This window comes from Populus trichocarpa, chromosome 1, assembly GCF_000002775.5.
Source record: "Populus trichocarpa isolate Nisqually-1 chromosome 1, P.trichocarpa_v4.1, whole genome shotgun sequence".
In the NCBI taxonomy this organism is placed as follows: Eukaryota; Viridiplantae; Streptophyta; class Magnoliopsida; order Malpighiales; family Salicaceae; genus Populus; species Populus trichocarpa.
Genome location: NC_037285.2, coordinates 32,492,592 through 32,513,558, shown reverse-complemented (window position 1 = coordinate 32,513,558; position 20,967 = coordinate 32,492,592). Strand labels below are relative to the sequence as shown.

Below are 20,967 nucleotides of genomic sequence, written 5' to 3'. Positions count from 1 at the left end.
AAATTATATAAGTTAATTCGGGTTAATATATATTAATAAAAATAATTAAAAAAATTAAAAAAAAATTATTTAAAAAAATAAGAAAGAAAAGTTAAATTAGATTTTGAATAGGTTAATATCATGTTTGTTTTTGTGTTTCAAAAATACTTTTAAAAAAAATAAAAAAATTTATTTTTTTATTTACTTCAAATTAATATTTTTTGGTATTTTCACATTATTTTGATATATTAATATTAAAAATAATTTTTAAAAATTAAAATATATATTATTTTAAAGTATTTCCAAATAATAATTACTTTAAAAAATAACTATTATTACATTTTCAGACACTTTCTTAATAAATTGAATGTTGACTTCCCTGCTCAACCAATTAAACTAAATTGACTTCAAATTGATTTTTATATATATATAAATAACTTAACATGGGGTGGGCGGGTCCTAATCAATGGTTGGGCAAAATTAATAAATGTTATTTGATATTATGGTTTGGTTAAAACTGTGATTGAAATTAAGGTTTAACAAAAAGTAGTTTAATGTGTTTGGTTAAAAGAATGTTTTTTAAATTGAGATTATATATATATATATATATATATATATATATATATATATATATATATATATATATATATTGATGGTTTTTAATTTAAATATTGTAGATTTAACTACTGCTATTACATCATGAAATAAATAATACTTAAATCAAATATTTTTTTATTGTTCCATTAAACTATCTATAATTTCATCATGTATGAAATTCATCCGACAAGAACTACAGTTTCCTTGGTTTCTTAAGCGCGCAACAACATCAGGTAAAATATCATCAAGAACAAAATTGGGATTGTGATCAAATTCTGCAAATGTTATGTCATCAAGCGATCTCCTTCTAATTTTTCGAATAAAACGCAATTAAAAATTAAAATTAAAATTAAATTTTTTTTAACTGAGTCGGACCTGATTCAATGCATTTAACTTTAGACCGAACTCAGTCTGGCCGGAACAGTGGAGAGTGAAACTCTCCACTATCCACAGGATGCGGGGAAGTAGCTCTCAGCTGCTTTCCACAAACATGCAATTTAAACAAATTTTATATGAATCCCACGTGAATAGTAAAATGTGTTTTAATATTACCAAACATTTAAATATGTACAGTTTGCTTTAAAAACAAAAGTTACTGCATAAACAAACAGTCACTAAGAATAACTTACACTATATTTATTATCAACGTTGGTATTATTTCTTTTACTTTATGTTCTAAAGGCGTTATAGGATTTATCATACGGGGCCTGAAGTTAACGACCATGTAAATCTCTAGTGGCCTTGAGATTTGTGATACTCGAAGTGATCTCTAAGGAGCAAACTCAGAACTCTGACCAATTGAGTTGCACCTCTCAGGGTTATAAATGATTTCATTCTTTTTTTTTAGTTTAACATGGGTGTCCGGGCCAGCTTGCGCGCACCTCGACTAATCTCACGGGCCCTGAAGTTAAATGATTTCATTCTTAATATTACACTTGGTGATCATCATATTTATATTAACACCATAGTTTTGAAACCCGGCCTGGCCCGGCGGGCCGACCCGGGGCTAGAACCGGGTCGGGTTTAAGAAAAAATAGGGAAAGGAAAAACTTAAGGTGACTTGGCGGGTTGACCCGGTCAAAAACTCGATTGGAACCCGTTAATTTTTGTTATTTTTTTTACTAAAACGATGTCGTTTTGATTTTTTCAAAAAAAAATTGACCTAAACAACCCGATTAAAACCTGGATTTTAAACCAGACCAGGTTTAAAAATTATGATTAACACGGATTCTATTGAGACATCATCTGGTGAGAAAGACAACAAAAATATGTTATATTCAACTGAGTTTATCAACCAACTTGAGTTCATTGGTGTTCATTCCCGTGCCATCGTTTTAAAAATAGGTATACCAATAATGTTGCTCTGAAATCTTAACCCATTTGCTGGTCTATGCAATGAAACAAGGCTCATTATTACACAACTTTGTTGAGTAAGTTATTGAAGCTCAAATAATAACTGAATCTAACATTGAAAATCAAGTTTTGATTCCCAATAAATGATGGAAAGTGTTCATTTACAATCATACGAAGAAAATTTCTTTAAAGGATATACTATGCAATGACAATCAATAAAAGCCAGGAATAATCACTGAAAACAATCATCCATCGACAATTATATGTTGCTTTCTCTGTTTCTCAAGAGTTACATTAAACAAAGGTCTAAAGATCATATCTTATGATCACAAGAGGAAGCCACTTGGTTATGCTAAGAATATTGTCTATAGATATGTCGTAAATTACAATATGATTTTAACAGTCCATTTGTTTATTTAATCCAACTCTGAAAATAAACTTCCCTTGGTAAATTAGGTGGTGAAAGTCTTTCATTGACAAAGTTTTACCTTAGATTGCTTCTTTAAGAGTTTACCTACAGCTTCTTAAATATTTATATTTCTAATACATGCTTGCACAGTTGCACCTTTATTCTTTGCTTTTTTCCCCCTATATTTTCATCCAACTCTAGGCTTTGATATGCAGATTGATGGCAGTTCCTTTGTATAGTTGAAAGAAATATGTCTTCCACCCATTAATCCGAGCTCGAGTATGCCACTTTTCGATTCCAAAATAGAATGGGCAAGCTTAATCTTGCCATGTTATGTTAGTTGTTGCATCTTTTCATCCATTTACCCCATGTCGATTGCTAGATCTTTTTTTTTTTTACATTTATTGGGATTTTTATTGGTAATTGTCAACTCTTCCTGCAAGGTTTGCACAAACAATTCCTTTCCCCTGTTTTGCATGTTAAAAGAAATCAATTATCAATCCTAAAAGATATAGTTTAACTGGTCAGGTTTTAGATTTGTTTTCTAGATATCACTAGTTTGAGTCTCATAAACTTTAGGGTCATTAAAGACTTAAATGATTGTTTACTTTATGACTCATAAAATTAGTTAAGATGCCCGCAAACTGACCCGAACACCCACGTAAAAAAAAAACAGTTATCGTTTGAAAAGTTAGACAAACACAAGTGTCGGTCATGGTCACAGCATTCCCGCACTGTATATTTTTCCTTTCTTCAAAGAACACACATCAAATTCCTTTCCAGTTTTGCCAATTATCCAGCAATTATCATTTTCCCCTGTTTTGCATTTTTTCTCACACAATGCACTGCCACTGTAATTAGTTAGATTTGTGGCTGCACTATCTAAAGGAACCTTGCAATGAAGCTGTTGGGATTAGTATAATTTTCATCAAAACTTTGTTAGCATAGGCTTTTGGATGCTCAGTTCTTTAACATTGTATCAATTTTTATCACGACTTGAGATTTTGAAAAAAAAAAAAACACGTTAATTGATTGGACAACTTACACACATAGATTTATCTTCTTTGTTTTTTTAAAAAAAAACAACAGGGAGATGCCAAACAAGGATCGACCAAAGCAAATGATGCATTATACTTCGCTTCAAAGATCGCTAAAGGTGATTGCCTTGAGATGAGAAACTTTTAAACTTATTATCGCGGTGGTTGTAGTTAATTTTCAACTGTTTTTTATACTGAAATGTATTAAAATAATATTTTTTTATTTTTTAAAATTATTTTTAAAATCAGCGCAGTAAAATGATTCAAAACATATCAAAAAAAATTAATTTATAACCAAAAAAAATAAATTTTTAGCCTCATTAACACTGTTGTTGACCATGAAGCAATTTTTAACCTGAGAGACATCAAGATAACTTATCTTAGTTCTCTTTGTTGAACCTCGGTACTAATTTAACCTCATTGATTTTGTACTTGTCCTAACCAGAGGCAAAGGATCACGAGTCCTTATAGGTATTTTTTAAAAAAAAACAATTAGGGTATGCATTATTTGAAAGGCTCCCATGTACACAATTTATATCCCTCACCAACAATTTTGATTATTATTTATTTTATTTAAAATAATTTATAAAATTAGATTTTTTTTCAATTTTATTCTCATTTAATTTTTTAATTTGTAAAATTTATTCCTATTTATTTTAATAAACTTGAAAAAAATAAAATATTAATAAATTATTTTTCAGTTTATTTTTTATAATATAATTAAATATTGAAAAGTGTTTTCCAACTTATTTTCATGAAATTATAAAATATAAAAAAATAATTTACTTCTTAAAAAAACTACTTTTAAAAAATAATTATTTTCTAACAAGGAATCAGGAATTTAAAGATAAATAGAATTTATTTGGGAGAATACACGGTCTGTCAAGGTTTTCTCACTTTTTTCCTTTTGAGTTTTGATCCAACTCGAATGCTTTCATTATTGATTGAACCTTTTTGGTCTTTGCTCCAGAGGTGAGGAGCTTTGCATTACTTTGAGTGTGTTTGGTATTGCGGTAGCTGTTGTTATTGTGGTTTGAAAAAAATTATTTTATAAAAAGTATTTTTAATTGAGGTTGGTTTAAAAAAATAGGTGTTTGGTTAAAACTGTGGTTAAAATTAAGGTTGAACAAAAAATAATTTAATGTGTTTGGTTAAAAATGCTTTTGAAATTAAAGTTATAAAATAATTTTAAAAAATATATATTAATATTGATAATTTTTAATTTAAATATTGTAGATTTAACTACTGCTACTACATCATGAAATAAATAATACTTTATATAAAATATTTTTTATTGTTCCATTAAACTATCTATAATTTCATCACGTATGAAATTCATCCAACAAGGACTACAATTTCAATAGTTTTTTAAGCGTACAACAAAATCAGGTAAAATATCATTATAAACAAAATTGGAATTACGATCAAATTCTGCAAAGATTATGCTATCATGCAATCTCTTTCTAATTTATGCAGTGTCATTGAATAATATTAAACACTAATTTTTTTTAATAAAACATATTTTAAAAAAATTAGATTTTTTTACTGTTCACGTGAACAGTGCATGCAAGTGAATAAATTCACTTTACTGTTCACATGAACAGCGCAGTGAAAATCACTGCACTGTCAACGTATAACACAAACAAATGTGCAGAGCACATTGTTCACTTTTGTTAAGTGAACAGTGCAGAGTGAATTAAGAGGCCGTTTGTCTACGCGGCTGCGGCTGCGTTTTATTTAAAACGCAGTCCGCAGCTGTTTGGTAATAACAAAACTTACTTTACTGTGCATGGGGTCCACATGTTTTTTGCGTTTAAAACGCTGGAAAGAAAAAGCAACGAAAACCTGTTTTGCATGCACTGTAGAAACCTGCGGACTGTGCAATTCACTGCTGTTCATGAGTGAATCGCACTGTTCACGTGAACAGTGCAATTCACTTGCACTGTTCGCGGGTTTTTTTTTTTTAGTGTGTTAATTGTATTAATTTTTTTAAAAAAATAATTTAGAGAATTAAATTCATTCGCGATGTGAACAATATTTTTTTCTCGAAAAACTAGTATAGAGTGAATTAAATTTACGCGCACAGTAATATCAATTTTATATCTGATAATATTTTATCTAATTTTATTACACGCTCAAAAAGTTATGAAAACTGTAGTTCTTATCGGATGAATTTTGGACGTAATGGAATTATAAATAGTTTAATGGAATAATAAAAAATATTTTATATAAAGTATTATTTTTTTCATGATGTAATAAGAGTAATTGATTTTACAATATTTAAATTTAAAACCATCAATATTAATATATTTTTTAAAAAATTATTTTATAACCTCAATTTCAAAAACATTCTTAACCAAACACATTAAACTATTTTTTCTTAAACCTCAATTTCAAACACAGTTTTAACCAAACACCTATTTTTTCAAACCAACCTCAACTAAAAGTACTTTTTATAAAACAACTTTTTTTAAACCACAACCATAATAGCTACCGCAATACCAAACACACTTTAATTCACTCTGCACTGTTAACTTAATAAAAGTGAACAGTGCCGGCAAAGCAGATATAACTTGCTTCTCCCCTACCTGCGTTTTTATGTGATTTTCAGTGAATCCATCAACTAAAAATACTGCTTTTTATTTTAACCAAACAACATAAAATTATGATTTCTTCAAAACACAACTGCTGCCGCGTAAACGAACACATTTAAATTTATGGGGTGACATTGCTCGGAGCCTCGGAGCTTCGCTAGCCACAGTTGAGGATAAATTATGTCGTGATTGATGGGAAGGATGTCAGAAAGTTCTTGCTATCTGGCAAGCTGCTGAAAAGCTTTTCAAGGCCTCAGCACATTACTTCGTCTACGACAAGAAGTTCACATATCCTTATGTTGTCCCATCACATGATTGCGGTCCTAAACAAACAACCCTAGAAGATCCTATCTTCTAGGTTTTGAATTTCCATTTCAATGGAGTTAGTGACTCCATCAACCCGTTTTCTTTCTTTCTTTTGCATGATCGTCGAGTCGTTGTACCAAATCGTTCTTTTAGATTTCAGTACTTGTAGACCCTATCGTTTGTATTGGGACACGCAAACCTAAATAAAAGATGCACTGATAAATCTTATAATTGTTTTTTTAGTTTAATATGGGTGTCCGGGCCAGCTTGCGCGTACCTTGACTAATCTCACGGACCCTGAAGTTAACGACCATATAAGCTTCCAGTGGCCATCATATGAGCAACCACAGGACTCGAACCTGAGACCTCAGAGGGAGCGAACCTCTTGGTCTCAAGCTCTTACCACTGAGTTACCACCTAGATGATTAATTATTTTTGAAAAATAAGAGAGTGGTAAAAACTTTGAGGTAATGGTATTAATATATATATATATATATATATATATATATATATATATATTTCAAATTAATTAATCTAAATAAAAGCTAACTTAAAATATTATAAAGATGCAATGATAAAAAAAAATATAAGATTCAAGATTCAATAATTAAAAAAGATAAAGAAAATAAAATGACATGACAAGGTAGAAAAATAATAGAAGAAAAAAAAAAGTCACCGGAGACATATTAGAACTTCGTGTTTAACACACCTTATACCATTAAAAAAATTATAACAAGATGATTCTAATTACACCTTAAAAGACTATCAAATAAGATTGTAATTAACCCTGAACAAAATCTATAATTAATTATAATTTTTTTTATGGTTTTTTTAATATATGGTAGAATTTTCTCATTTGGTTCTTTTTGGGATTTTTTAATAATATCAAATATGTTGAAAACAAAGCATGATACATCTCTAACAAGTCATCTTTCTTTCAATTTTTTTTTTCCTTCCTTTTTCTCTCTTATGCCACCTCAACCACCTTATATTTCATAAAATTTAAAGCTAACTTTTATACATATTAATTATTAATTTGAATGAAACATAAATTTTGAAATAACTGTTTTTCAGTATTCGCAGTTGCAGTTGTACAACCGCTATTTCTAACAGAGGTTATATTCAAATTGTATTATTTTCCTAATACTTTTGTAACCACTTCTATCAAACCATGTTGGAATGGTAAAATACCCTAAATCTTAGAATCCATGATTATCAGAAATCGGCATTAGCCAGTTTTGATTCTGGCTTCAAAATAGAAGAAACAGCTAGAGATACAATAATGCAAGTGAGCAAACAAAAGATGAGAGATGGTAGTCTGAATTACAGATGAAATATGAGAAGGCATGCCTTGAAATACCAATTAGTTCATTTTTCATGTTCGATAGCAGAGCTGTAACTAGGAGCTTAATATAGCAGAACGAAGGGCCAGAACAAGCTCAAGCACCACAAACACTACGTTTCTGAACATGGGATTTGATGATAACATAGACAACAAAGAAACAAGCTTAAATTGCTAGGATAACTACAGCCAACGAGAACGCCTTAGTAGCTCAGATAAAATACTGGTTGTTTGTGATTGGAACATGATCCAAGAATCCTAAGTTGATTTGGTGTAGAGGCGGATTCCAAAGGCCACACCCAATATAGCAAGAGGAACTAGGAACTGAAGGATCTTGATAATGAACTCGGAGGTCTTATCTTGATTGTAGTGAGGCTGCTGTGGAGTCTTGTACTTTGTTTTCTTGGGGACAGTCGAGGCATCAATATCTCCAATGCAGTATTCGGCCATCATTTCTCTGGCACTATCACTATGACCCACATCTTCAAAATCATCAGTTGCGTCCTGGCCTGCAAAACGAAGATGTGCAATATGAGTCCTCACTAGGAGTACATTATGAGCTAAAAACTTTTAAAAAAGCTTCGAATGGCCATAGTTTGGGCTATACCTGTAGAAGACAACAAAACCTCATCACCACCGGGGTGATCTTCCATGAACTTTGTGACATCATAAACCTGTTCCCACCAACAAAGATGGCTCAGAGAGAGCATAGCAGTTTTAAAACTAAGGGCCTATAAAAATGTTTATTTTTTTTAAAGATGAATCATTTGAACAGAAAAAATTAGATTCGTGTAGTCTAAGAAAGGTCTACCATTTGCTATTCCTTTCACATTTTGGACAGGGAACAATATGTTTCATACAGCATAGAGATGAACTGGGAAGAAATATGAGCAACTCTAACAATCACACCCACCACCCCCTCTTGTTCATTTCACATTGATTCAGAAGTATTAAAATTCATACAAAGATTCAACTTTTGGTACATATAGCTTTGCAATTATAGAAAAAAAATTGAGAAACAAATTGATGTTGAAAGTCTTCTCAAGCAAGACAGTCCGAAACCATACAGGACATGGTCATTTTGGTTTTTTTCTTTTGATAGTTTCACTAGTATGTCCCCTATATTGCGTCCTAGACTGCCAAGCATGGGCGATGCATCTAATAACTCGCTAGAGGAACAATAGTTGCTGGAGTTTCAGAAATAATTCACTTCCTATTTACTTGCATGCCGAGAAATACAAAAGCATGAAAGCAAAAACCCACGATAATTATCTACCGCAAACAACAAATATGCGTTGGAAAATCATAAGAACAATACATGTAGCAAGCTGAAGCATTTCATGAAAAATTTACACGACTGTGGTGTAAATGGAATTGCATTCTCTTTAGCACCATAAAAATTGTTGAGTTCTGGTAGCTAATATAGAATCCCTGCCAAACTGAATGACTAATGTCGTGATACAGCACAAAATTCCCAGCCTAACCACATGATCTGTTAGATAAAGTAGCTACTTGCAGCCTGCCATTCTAGCCAAACCATCAAATAATCACATGATATGCAAAATTTCATAATTCTTGATATTAATTAGCCCCCTTGGTGATGCACTATCTAACCTCAAAGCAATCAATAAACAGCAATGACGATCATCAAATACAGGCACAGGAAACCATATAAAATAGCAAAGAAACACTGCTTATCAAGTAGAACAAAAAAAGAGAGAGAAGTACATGAGGTCTAAACATTTCCACTCAACATATCTTAAGATACCAAGTCAAAATATCTAAACATCACGGGAAACATAACTTAATCTCATTTAAATCTCAACCGAAAACCAAGATCAAATCAATAAACTGCTCGACCAGAAGTCAACCACATCCAGAGATCTCAAATTTCCTCGCATGGTTCCGAGAGATCAAACCATAAAATCAACAAAAGAACAAGAAAGAACAAATCTTTCAAGAAAACTCAATGAAAGATCTCACCTTGCCATTGATAATTAGCCAACAGTCCTTGGGTTTGTTGTGCACAGTCACATCTTCAAAGGTAAAAACTTTGGCATCACCACCCATCTCCTTGTTTCTCAACTTTCTCTTGATGGAAAACCACAAGGTTGAAGAAGCACAAGCCAGCCACAGGATTTGTCTGGCTTTGTAAACAGGAAGAGAGAGATAGACAGCGATTTCAACTCTGGAGCATCAAATGTAAGAAGAGCATATAAAAAAAACCATTAAATAGTTAAAATAATTTTAAATTTCTTTTTTATCTTTTCATTTAGCTGTTTTTTTCTTAGAGTTGCTCTAAGACTGCTTTAATAGCATGAAAAAAACCAAGAAACTAAGGAGAGTGTGAATCCCACCACCCACCAACAACCACCCACCAAAGAGGAATGTAGTTAAATAAATGGAGTGGATTAATGAGGGCAGTAAGGTCATTAAAACGATGGAGTTAGGTAACTTACTTTTAAAAAAAATTTATTTAAAAATATATTAAAATAATATTTTTTATTTTTAAAAAATTATTTTTAATATTAATACATTAAAATAATTTAAAAACACAAAAAATTAAATAATTGAAGTAAAAACAAAAGTATACAAATTTTATTTTTTAAAAAATATTTTTAAAATGTAAAAAACAAATATGCTTTGACTAATATTGTAAAACCTGATTAGTTCACCAGGTTGATTAGAATTTGACCGATTTAAAATTTGAATCATTAAAATATAAAAAAATTAATTAATTTTAATTCTTTTTATAAATCATATTAACCCATAACTCGAATTATATCTCAAAATCAATAGAGTTTTACGGTGGAAACCGGTGGGGGAGTGTGGATCACACCTGACACCACCCACCAAAGAGGAATGGAAGTAATTTTTTTTTTTTCCCATTAATTTACTTCCATTCAAAGAACAACTATTTGGTATTTTTTGTTTTTATATTTTAAAAAAAAATTTAAAAAAATTTTAAAAAAATTGTTTTAAATTAATATTTTTTTTATGTTTTAAATTATTTTAATGCGCTGATATTAAAAATAATTTTTAAAAAATAAAAAATATATTATTTTGATATATTTCTGAGTGAAAAGCATTTTAAAAAACAATCACAATCATACTTTCAAATAGATTAACATGTTTGGTAGTTCTAGGGCTATTGTTTTAAGGAATTGAATTTTTTTTATAAAAAAAAAGGGTACCGTTTTAAAAAAGATTACATCTTCTTTCTCTTGGTTTTTCAATTCTAAAGATTGGATTTTTTCTTTTTCTTTTGACATGGTCAATCTTGAATGTCTCAAGTTTATTACTTTATCTGAAAGGTTTTAGAAGGTAAGTGATCAATAATTTATTTGATAAAATCATTTACTTATTGTCAAATTAAGTTATTTTTGTTAAATATATATATATATATATATATATATATATATATATATGTATATAATTGTGATGAAAAAGGTTCTCATACAATTAAAGCCTTAGTTTATATTTTATCACTGAATATTTTTTTTTATAATATAGTTTACCTCTCTGAGGAGTTTACAGCTTCTCAAATAGATTAATAACAAACTTCTACAAGTTTTTTTGAAAAAAAAAAAACAGAATCATAAATCAGAAAATTAAACTTGAAATCAAGAAAATAAAAGAAAACTAACAAAGCTAAATCAAAAGGCATCTTTTGAGGCAATTCTAAAGGCCTATTATACTAAACTCAATTGGTTATAGGGAGCCTGAAAAACGATACATTCCCCCATTAAATAAGGTTTTAGAGCAAATGCATGAATGCCTATTTTTCTCTGGGATGAACTATGAAGGTCAAATCTTGACATGATATATTTTTGGTCTCACAAACCATTGGTGGACCAAATACTCCACTAACAATTTTTTTTATACTAAGCTGTACTACGACAGACATATGGGACGTAATAAATAAATGAATATTTCTTGTTAATTAAATATATAAACTAATTTTGCAGTAGCATGTATAATGTTGATTTATTTGATCAATTCAAAAGGGAGAGACGCCGGATGAATCCAAAGACTGCTTTTGTTTGGACTTTGAACAAGATTGCGATCCGATTGATTTTCAGGCTGGCAAGCAATGCATTCAAACAAGAACTAAAAGAAGAAACTTTGTATCTGACTGGAAAATTTGGAATTTTAAACGAAACTTTGGACTTGATTAAAAAATAAAAGTCAGAATTCTATTCCCAAAGCAGCCATAACTTCTTTTTTTCCTAATATAAATTTTGATTTTTTGATAAAAAATCAAATTAATAGATATGGTTTCTATACTGTGAAACCGTTTTTATTATAAGGTTGATTGATAGTGTTTTGTTGTGATTTCTGTAATGTGTTGCGGTATGTTGTTCATTGTTGGAGAGTTTAGAGGGGTTCTAAAATCTTTACAATGTTTTTATGTGTTGATGTTAAAAATAATTTTTTATGAATAAAAAAATATTATTTTAATGTATTTCCGAGTAAAAAATATTTTGAACCACAACCGCTACCATACTAGTTTTGGAGCGGGTAAAAAGCTACAACAAGCTAAGATGGAAATTAGCAAAATGTTCATGGCGCACATTGTTGTCTTCTTGGAGATCTACTGCACCTGCAACAGTATTAAAGTCATTAATATACATCGATGGTATGTGGAGTATATCAATGAAGTATCTGAGTGAAGAAGAGTCTGAAAATGCCGCTTGAAAAAAAAAAAAAAAGAGGAAAAAAAGCGAGCTTGATGTAAAGTATGAATAAAAAACATGCAAACAAAAAATAGTGATCTGAACGGTATAGAGTTCGAAGTGGTTCTTTCCAATGTCAACAATCTAAATTAGTCACTCGGTTCTTATATAGTTTCAGCTGGTTCTTTGCAATCCCAACAATCTAAAATATTCACTTGAACCTTGTTCCAATCCCAACAACGTAGACAGTTTACAGGCCCAGAAAACAGAGCCTGGCGATGTTAAGCTGAGCATATGGCAGACTATCAATCAAACAGCAAAGTTGAAAGTGTTGTAAATTTGTTGTTAGATATTATAACTTGAATATTATTTCATCAATCAAACCGTAAAATAGACAAGTTTTTTGTTGAATGTTTCACTGCCCCATCTAGCAATGGTGAAGTGAATTTTTCACTGGTTGTGCTGTAAAAGCTATTGACTTTGTAAGATTTACATTGGTGGGCTAAGCACTGAATGTGTTGATTGCAGAGTAACATTGCAGTGAAGCTGGGAAGAGGATTGTGTGGGAATGAGGCAAATAAACAGTGGTGGTAAAGGTATATAAAAACTTCAGAAGCAGTGCGCATAGAGGAGGAAAGTCTCAGGGAGAAGGAGCTGTAGGGGCAACTTAAAATCAATAAAATAGGAGGCCAGTTTGACTCAATTAGGAAACCAAGGAAGGAGTCAGTGACACAGCAGTGGCAGGAGTGTTTATCTTTGCTTCTTTGAGAACAAAGGAAAAATATGGAATCAATAGCGGGTTATTTGTTAGCTAAGTGAGTGGGCAAGCTCTCATGGCAGCATTTTTTAAGGCATTGATACAGCGGTAAAAAAAGAGTAAACAGAAGTTAAAAGTAGCAGGAAACTGCTGGATTATCAAAGTCACGTGTGAAAAATGGTTATGAAGAAACAGAGCAAAGGCAGCATGCTAAATGGATATAAGTTGGTCATGTGAATATAATTCAAACAAAAAAAAAAAGAGAAAGACTTGCAGCCAACGGCATTACCTCAGAGGATGTTGATTAGGGCCGTTGTTTCTTATTAGGTTTTTTTTTCTTGTGTGATGTCTTGTATTTGCGAAAGATGCTATGCATTTTAAAAAAGATTTGATCACCATGCTTGTGCATGTGAAAGGTAAGAGGAAACGAAATAAGCTGCAGAGCAACGAAATAAGAGTCCTATGAAAAAAGTAGTGCATCTGTGGTCTAAATACGGGAGAGTGAACTGGATCCTCATGGTAACTGGATAAATGAAAAGCATGAATGTACGTGATCAGAGACTATCGGAGTTTCATCAAGCAAACCATGAGATGTGCCAAGCATCTTTGTTAACAGTTGAAGGAATTGAGAGTGACAGAGCAAAAAACGTAAAACATAACTTAAATCTGCATAAGACAATAAATTAAATAAACCGAACAACTGAAGAAAGCTACTTGTAATAACTTCAATTGGGCAGTGACAGCACTTCTTTTATAGGAAATGCCTTGCCCTTAAAGTTCAAGCACTTCTGGACCAGCACGCTTATTGCACTGAGAGAACACAACTAAGTTTGTGAGTTTCCAGAGTGAAGTCTCTATGGCAAACTAGTTATGGTCAACGCTATTACAGCATTATGAACCAGCAAGGCCTAGTGATTGCCCTTTGCATCATAAGAAAAAAAATGTCACTTTTCAGCATCTTCTGCATTCTCCTGCCCGTACCGACGCTTAAACTTGGCAATCTGACCTAAACTTTCAGCCATTTGCCGTTTTGCTCTGAAGTGGTAGACGTTGCCAACATGGTGTATTTTTGTCATCATAGCATGCATTAATCTGCCATCTTGAGTCACATAGGATATCCATTGCATTTGAGGGTGGATTCCTTTCTTCATCTTGCACAAATCTGCATTTCAAAGAGCACCATACAGAGCTCAACATAACTCATACTGAATTTCCTTTCAAAACTAAGGAGTTGCTCATGAAGACAATCTGATTAAGATTGAACATTATTTAATGTTCTGTAAATGGCCTCATAGACGTATGATAAGGCTTGTCGGACAAACATAAACAAAATTATAATATAATTTCTATTTTGGGCTTTTTGTATGCAATTTGCATACATTTTTCAGAAAGAGTCCCCAAATATATTTTAACATTTTCAAATTGGTCAGTTTCTTGTTTGTAATGTACGTGGTTCTAAAATTTTTTTTACTCAGCTAGTTCTTAGAACAATTCAGCAGAATTTCCACACCAGAAAATCTTAAGTGGTCTAAGCTGTGAAAAAACAAACACTCCTTTCCATTATTCTTCTACAATAAATTGAAAATTTTCCTGCCAAAGCATTAACCATGCCACACAAAAAAGTCATCATAACTTGCTTAAAGATACAATGCCAGTACAGTTCGTAAACACAAACTATAATTTATGCTTCTCTGCTATTGAAAAACGCACCCAAGGTCCCCCACATCACACTAATAAAATCCAAAATCCTTAAAGCTGCAAACCTGAGAAAAATGTGAGCTACAGTCCAGTTTCTTGTAGATGATTAGAAATTAGAGGGCATTGGCATAGGATCATGACCATGAATGGCAAAAGGTAAGTAAATTAGATGGTAGATATGAGTAACTATTGCTTTGTCATCTACCATCATGGCAAGGAAGGTCTGGTAAGTGTATATAAAATCTCTAATCAATACTAACATAATTAATTTGAGCTCTATAATTAAACTGAGAAATATTTATATAGTGATCATGTTATTAATTTATTTTTTCCCCTCCCTTTCAAGCATTTGATGTAGTAAGGCAAGTAAGGACTCTGATTAAATGACACGCTACTGCTATAATAAAATCCTTGTTTATAGACTGACGGGGGGAAAAATAATTGAGTTCAGAGCTTCAATATCATACTGGGTAGAGGTTGTTACAATAATCTGATGCCCAACACCTTCAAGTGCTTTCGTGATTTTTAATGGCTCTAATATCAGTATCATCAACTCTGGTATATTCCTTGGTAATGTACTTGGAAATAATATACCTTCTGTTCTCTTTCCCTCTTTTAAACACAAATTCACATTTGTTTCTGGCAATGAATCTTTTAAGTTATCTTTAAACACAAAACTGAAGATCTGTTTTTTAAACGGTCATCGGAGTAAAAATGAATATTATTTTCATCAGAAGAAGATTTAAACAAGTACTAAACTTTTCTCTACAAATTCTCTTACACTAATTCAGTTTCCATCGAGAAATCAGAAACATGTGTTAAAGAAAAGAAAAACAGGCATCGACAGAGAAGAGAAATCACACCTGGTGTGACAAGATTCAAGGTCGGGTGTGGGAGAGGGAGGCGGCCGGCTGGTTTGCTAGATCTGGAGGTTGGGTGTGGCGTGTGTCGTGAGGGAGCCAGGAAGGGGGTGGCTGGTTTGCTAGATCTGAAGATGAAGATTGAAGATATACCAGCAGGAGTGAAGATTGATATTTTTTGTTAGTTCTGATCTGGGTGTGGCGTTGGGGAGCCTGAGAGTCAGAGAGTGTGAGAGTTGCGAGGGCTGAGAAGGGCGGCTTGCTTGCTAGCAACGGTAGCTAGGGTTAGAAATTAGAAAGCATTTTTTTTTTATAGTGCCCTTTATTTTTTTATTTTCATCTGAACCGGTTCACTTTGGTTGGGATTTTACGGTTCAGGCTTGTGAAATCAAACTGAATATTTTTTTTAATATTCTAATCAGTTTTTTTCATGGTTCCATTTTATTTTTTTCCTCGGTTTTTTTTTCTCACCGCTAACCTTCACCAACTTCAGCCTGCACAAATTTGCACAGTAAAGTATGAAAGTTGCAGACATGGAAGTGAAAAGTGGAGCTCGATGAGAAGGCAAGATTCTTCCAAATTGGGCTACACCCTGCCACAACCACCACCGTTCATTCTTGCATAAAAGTTAAAATAACTAGCCGGTGATGAACAACGTTTGCCTCTATCGAAAGCCAGGTGAGAATCAAAAGATGCACTCTCACATGGATATAAAACAAAGCGAGAGTTGAAGTAAAAAAGAACAGTGCGGGTGAAAGGGGAATAGACAAGATACAGAGGGGAAAAGGATCGTATGCTTATTCCAGAGAGTTTTTAGAAGTTGCATCAGTACACAAGGGGAGGAAAATACAGTACTAAGGGAAAAAGAAAATCTAGTAAATTTCTGTACCAGAGAGACTGACCTAATTCACTGAAGCCTAACATCTACATCTTTTTCACTTCCCCTCTCAGATGATCTGTTAGACATAGGACTTTGGTTTGTATTTTGTTGAGTAACCCCCCATAGCCCCCTGTTATGTTACAGACCATTAGTCTACACATGCTTGACAAACCTACTTTCTTTACAACTAAAAGAACAGGCGATGGAAAATGGAAATAACACCACCACCACCGTTTGAACACCACTACTAATTCCTGCTACTTCTACAATGGTAAGCACGAGATCAACCGTTAACTTGCAGGAAATGTCCTGATGGGATGCTAATGTCTTCTAACGATCCAATTTCTCCCATTCATAACGTCCATGGAGAGGCTTGTCACTAACGGGGTCAAAGTTATACCTGCCAAAAGTCGACATTTCTATCAGCTAAGAGAATGAAACCTTTGCAGCAGAAACATTACATGCTAGATAGCCCAAGTCTTAAAAAATCATTTAAAGAAGATAAAGACAGAGATGGGAGATGTATACTTCTCAGTAAATTGCCTTAGCTGCTCTTCTTCAGCCGGGCCAAAGAACTCATCCATTTCATGGGCCGTTGGGATGTGTCTTCGAGTTGAGTTATGTAACCTCCTGCTACTTTCAGTTGGGTTTGCAGGCTTAGTAGTAGAACCAGGGGTTCTTGCGTCTTCTGTGCCTCTTGTTAAATTGCAAGGAGTCGATTCCCTAGTGCTCCTGTGACAAAGAAGATAGATATGACATATGCCCAGGGAATATGTAACCTAAGACTATGCATAATGATGCAAGTCTTGTGTCATAAAACCATCCGCACTGATAATAAATACAAAGCTTATGCAAGTAACATTAAAAAGGACATGAATGGTGTCAGCTGTAACAACTGAAAACTTGAATTTTTCCAAGCCATTAAAGACATTGCCGCTCAATTTTCCAGGCAGCTTAGGCCACGTAAATTCTGCAAAGATGACAGGAACCTCCCAATCATAGATATAACTAGTTGAAAACACTTCCACAGAAAGCAACAACCCATTTTTAACTATAATGTAAGCAACAACCCATTTTTAACTATAATGTACTTTAAGCACTAAAAATCCAAGAAATAAACTTCATGAATTTTGGGAATTACAACAGAAAAATATCCAAAATGAATTCTTCTATTTCCCAAATTCAATTTTGTACCTGCAGATAATTAGTACTATAAAGAGACAATAGCTACAAGCACAAAAGGATCAAGAAAGAAGTAGAAAACCACTTTAGATATCCTATCCCCATTACATGAAGCAAATAAGACACAAACCCTGTTGTTATTAGGATATTCTTTAGGCTTTGAATCAAATCAGAGTCCATGGATCAGTAGTAAAATACTCAGCACAGCTAATTCCAAATAAAGTAGTTTCTGTTACAGTGTCCTCTGTCCAAACATAAACAAAAACCAAGTGTGATAACAAGACAAACATACATTAAGCATATTTATGTTCAAACAAGAATCACCAAACAACAATAATATGCTTAAAAATGCAGAGGCATCTGAAACAATGGAGCGGGCTTTGCTTCTTTTGATTAAAATAATGCAATGGCATCCATGTTCGAGGGCACAAAAAGAAGAGGACACGTGTTAAAACTATTTTGTTTTTATGCACATATCATAAAGATCAGCATAAAAACAATCAAATTGAAAAAAAAAAAAGGCAAGAACTGTAAAGCCTGTTCAGTGTAAGGTCCAGTAAACCATTATGCAGATATGATCACGGCATTTTTAAACAGAAACCCACCAAATGATCAAATGCAATGAGGTAATACGAATCTCGTTTCCCACGAAGATGATTAATATTTCATTTAAAACCTCAAAACAAAGCCAGGGCAATAATTTCCTAGATAAAAATCACAGAAAGATGTGTCAAGCACTTCAAAGAGAATTAAAGAAACTGTTATGTGGTTTCAGCTTCACTGGTCCAGAGAAGCAAGAACCTAAGGTTAGGTCCAAAATTTCTCCACACAGCATTTTCTCAGAAACCAAACAGAAAGGGCAGCAAAACTCTTAAAAAGAAAATCACATTAAAAGACAAAAGGTGGGGCTTTAGTAAAGGATTCCACCACAATTTGTTTTTCTTTTTTAAAAAGGAAAAACTTTATCTATATGTAAAGCACAAAATCTCTTCTTTATCTCAAGCAATTATTGGGGATGGAATGAAATAAATTAAAATTATGTTCTTTATTGCTATGAAGTTTTTTCTAGAAATGAAGCCTAAGTACAACTAACCAAAAAGCTGCCACGATCCTCTTTAAATGCAAATTATTGTCTTCCCGAGCCACAAAAATTACAAACTAGAGCTTTGAACTAAACCAAATAGATGAAAGAAAACCCTGAAAAAGTGTCCACTGCTAGAAAAGAAAAAATAATATAAAACCCAAATCAGGAATAAAGTTAAAATGAGGCTTTAACATGTCTCTTTCCCTTCAAATTCTCAGCAATTAAAAACAGACATGGAAAAAATCATTTAAAACCCCCCAAGAAACATAAAACTATTGATTTTTTCTCCTCTTTCTCTCCATTTTTTCAGCAACCAAGCACGAATACACTAATTTCATCCAGAAACCCCCCAAAAAAAAATTTTAACGGGTTTTCATTCAAAACCCCCAAGAAACATAAAATTATTGAGTTTTCTTCTCTTTCTCTCCATTTTCTCAGCAACCAAACACGCACGCACTAATTTCATGAAGAAACCCCCAATAAAAACCCATTCTTTTTAAAATGGAAACCCACATCAATTATCGCTATTTCCTTCCATTTCCACATCAATCGAGAAACAAAACCCTAAAATTGAGAACCCAAATAACAAAAATGAAACCCGAATTTTGCCAAAAACCAAAGGATTCGAAAAAGAAAGGGAAGACCCATATCAATTTTTCAATGTCCCTCAGTTTTCACGTTCCCCGCAAAAACCAAACAAAAAAACCCTAATTTAAAGAATAAAAGAGCATCTCAAACTTTGTGCAAGAAATTAAAGAAAAAGAAAGAAAACCCACCTATCTCTACCTTCAATATCCAAAACATTATCTCCAAAAGAACCCAAGTCTTTACTGTTGCTGTTATTATTCTCTTCAACTTCTCTACTGTCCACTTTACTCTCTCCCCTTTCTTTTTCTTGACCCGACCCGGAACTCGATTTCAGATTAGGGCTAGGGATTTCTACTTCTTCTTGCTGCTGCTGCTGACCCAATTTACTACTATTCTGACCACCCTGCCTATGATGCTGCCTTCTGGGAGAATCATGATGCAATGACGGAATTGGGGGCGGTTTCTTCTCGAGACGGCGGCTGCGAAGCTGGAGGTAACCAGCAGGAGACGATGGAGGAGATGCTTTGACCCCTTGTTGTTTCTTGAGAGCTAGGGTTCTGGCTCGTGTACGGACACCGTGAGTCAAGTCCATGACGGCTACATCGCTTGTGGTTTTAGCTTTCCTCATGTACTTGCCCATTTCCTGAAACCTCTTTTTCATACATACGTAGATGAAGAAGAGAAAGAAAGAGGGAGGGAGGGAAATGAAGGAAGAGGAAAGAAGGGGGGGTTGCTTTTGGTTAAATATTTTGAGAAAGGGAGAGGGGAGGGCGAGGGGTGGGGTATTTGTAAAGGAATGGAATCGCTGTTGAGAAGAAGGTAAAGGTAGGGTTGGGGCGTGTGGGCGAGGGATGTAGGGTTCGACGATACCGTGCCTGGAAGTGTTAAAACTTAAAACTTAAAAGTGATTGTTTTTTTAAATAATATTTATTTAAAAATATATTAAAATAATATTTTTTATATGAAATAAATAAAAAATAAGTTTTTAATTTTAGCTTTTATAAAATAAATATTTAAAAAATAATTATATATGGAATATAGTGGGGAAAGTATAAGTTATTTGAGGAATCATATATATATATATATACTTTGAAAAATAATAAATATTATTTTAATATATTTTTAAATAATAAATATTTTAAAAAATAATCATCACTGCTAAACACATATTTTATCTCATTTCTTAATTGCTAATATACCCCCCCTAATAGATTGTCATAAGGGTTTTGCTCCTTTTTATATTTAAATTCTAGGGTAAAAATTATTGAGAAAACAAACTTAATTATTCACATCAAGGATATTTGTATTATTGAAAAAATATTTAATATCTTGGATGAGCATGAGAATTGAAATACATGCATTTATTGTTGGGAAAATTACTTAAAATATTTTGTTTTTTTACATTTTTTATATTTTGAAAAATTATATTTTATATCCTTACTGTATGTGTGTGTGTGTGTGTGTGTATTAAATTATAGAAAATTCAAATACACAAAATCAAAAAGTCATGCCCAGTTTTTGGTACTGGCATCTTGGCTATGGTAGGGAAGATGTGCCCTCTGCTTCAACATGTTGACCTAGATGGCCTTACAGGATTACAGATGCTGGACTTCTACCATTTCTAG

The 20,967-nt window shown here is 32.6% G+C and overlaps 2 protein-coding genes across 3 annotated transcripts; both read right to left on the bottom strand.

Annotated features, from left to right (window-relative positions):
• Positions 1-7,598: 7,598 nt before the first annotated feature.
• LOC7461670 (cytochrome b5) lies at positions 7,599-9,999 on the bottom strand. The gene is made up of 3 exons (XM_002300140.4): positions 9,601-9,999; positions 8,225-8,291; positions 7,599-8,126 (listed from the first exon to the last, which is right to left on the bottom strand). The coding sequence occupies exons 1-3, from the start codon at positions 9,685-9,687 to the stop codon at positions 7,876-7,878; spliced, it is 405 nt and encodes a 134-aa protein (XP_002300176.1). The 5' UTR covers positions 9,688-9,999; the 3' UTR covers positions 7,599-7,875.
• Positions 10,000-13,751: 3,752 nt separating this feature from the next.
• On the bottom strand, positions 13,752-20,189 carry LOC7461672 (cyclin-dependent kinase inhibitor 5). 2 transcript variants are annotated; one of them, XM_024583071.2, is made up of 5 exons: positions 19,531-20,189; positions 17,017-17,220; positions 16,814-16,888; positions 15,612-16,740; positions 13,752-14,212 (listed from the first exon to the last, which is right to left on the bottom strand). In XM_024583071.2, the coding sequence occupies exons 1-3, from the start codon at positions 20,001-20,003 to the stop codon at positions 16,819-16,821; spliced, it is 747 nt and encodes a 248-aa protein (XP_024438839.2). In that variant the 5' UTR covers positions 20,004-20,189; the 3' UTR covers positions 13,752-14,212; positions 15,612-16,740; positions 16,814-16,818. The 2 variants fall into 2 exon arrangements, with proteins under 2 accessions (XP_024438839.2, XP_006369798.2); XM_006369736.3 differs by having other exon boundaries at positions 15,612-16,888; positions 19,531-20,188.
• Positions 20,190-20,967: the final 778 nt, after the last annotated feature.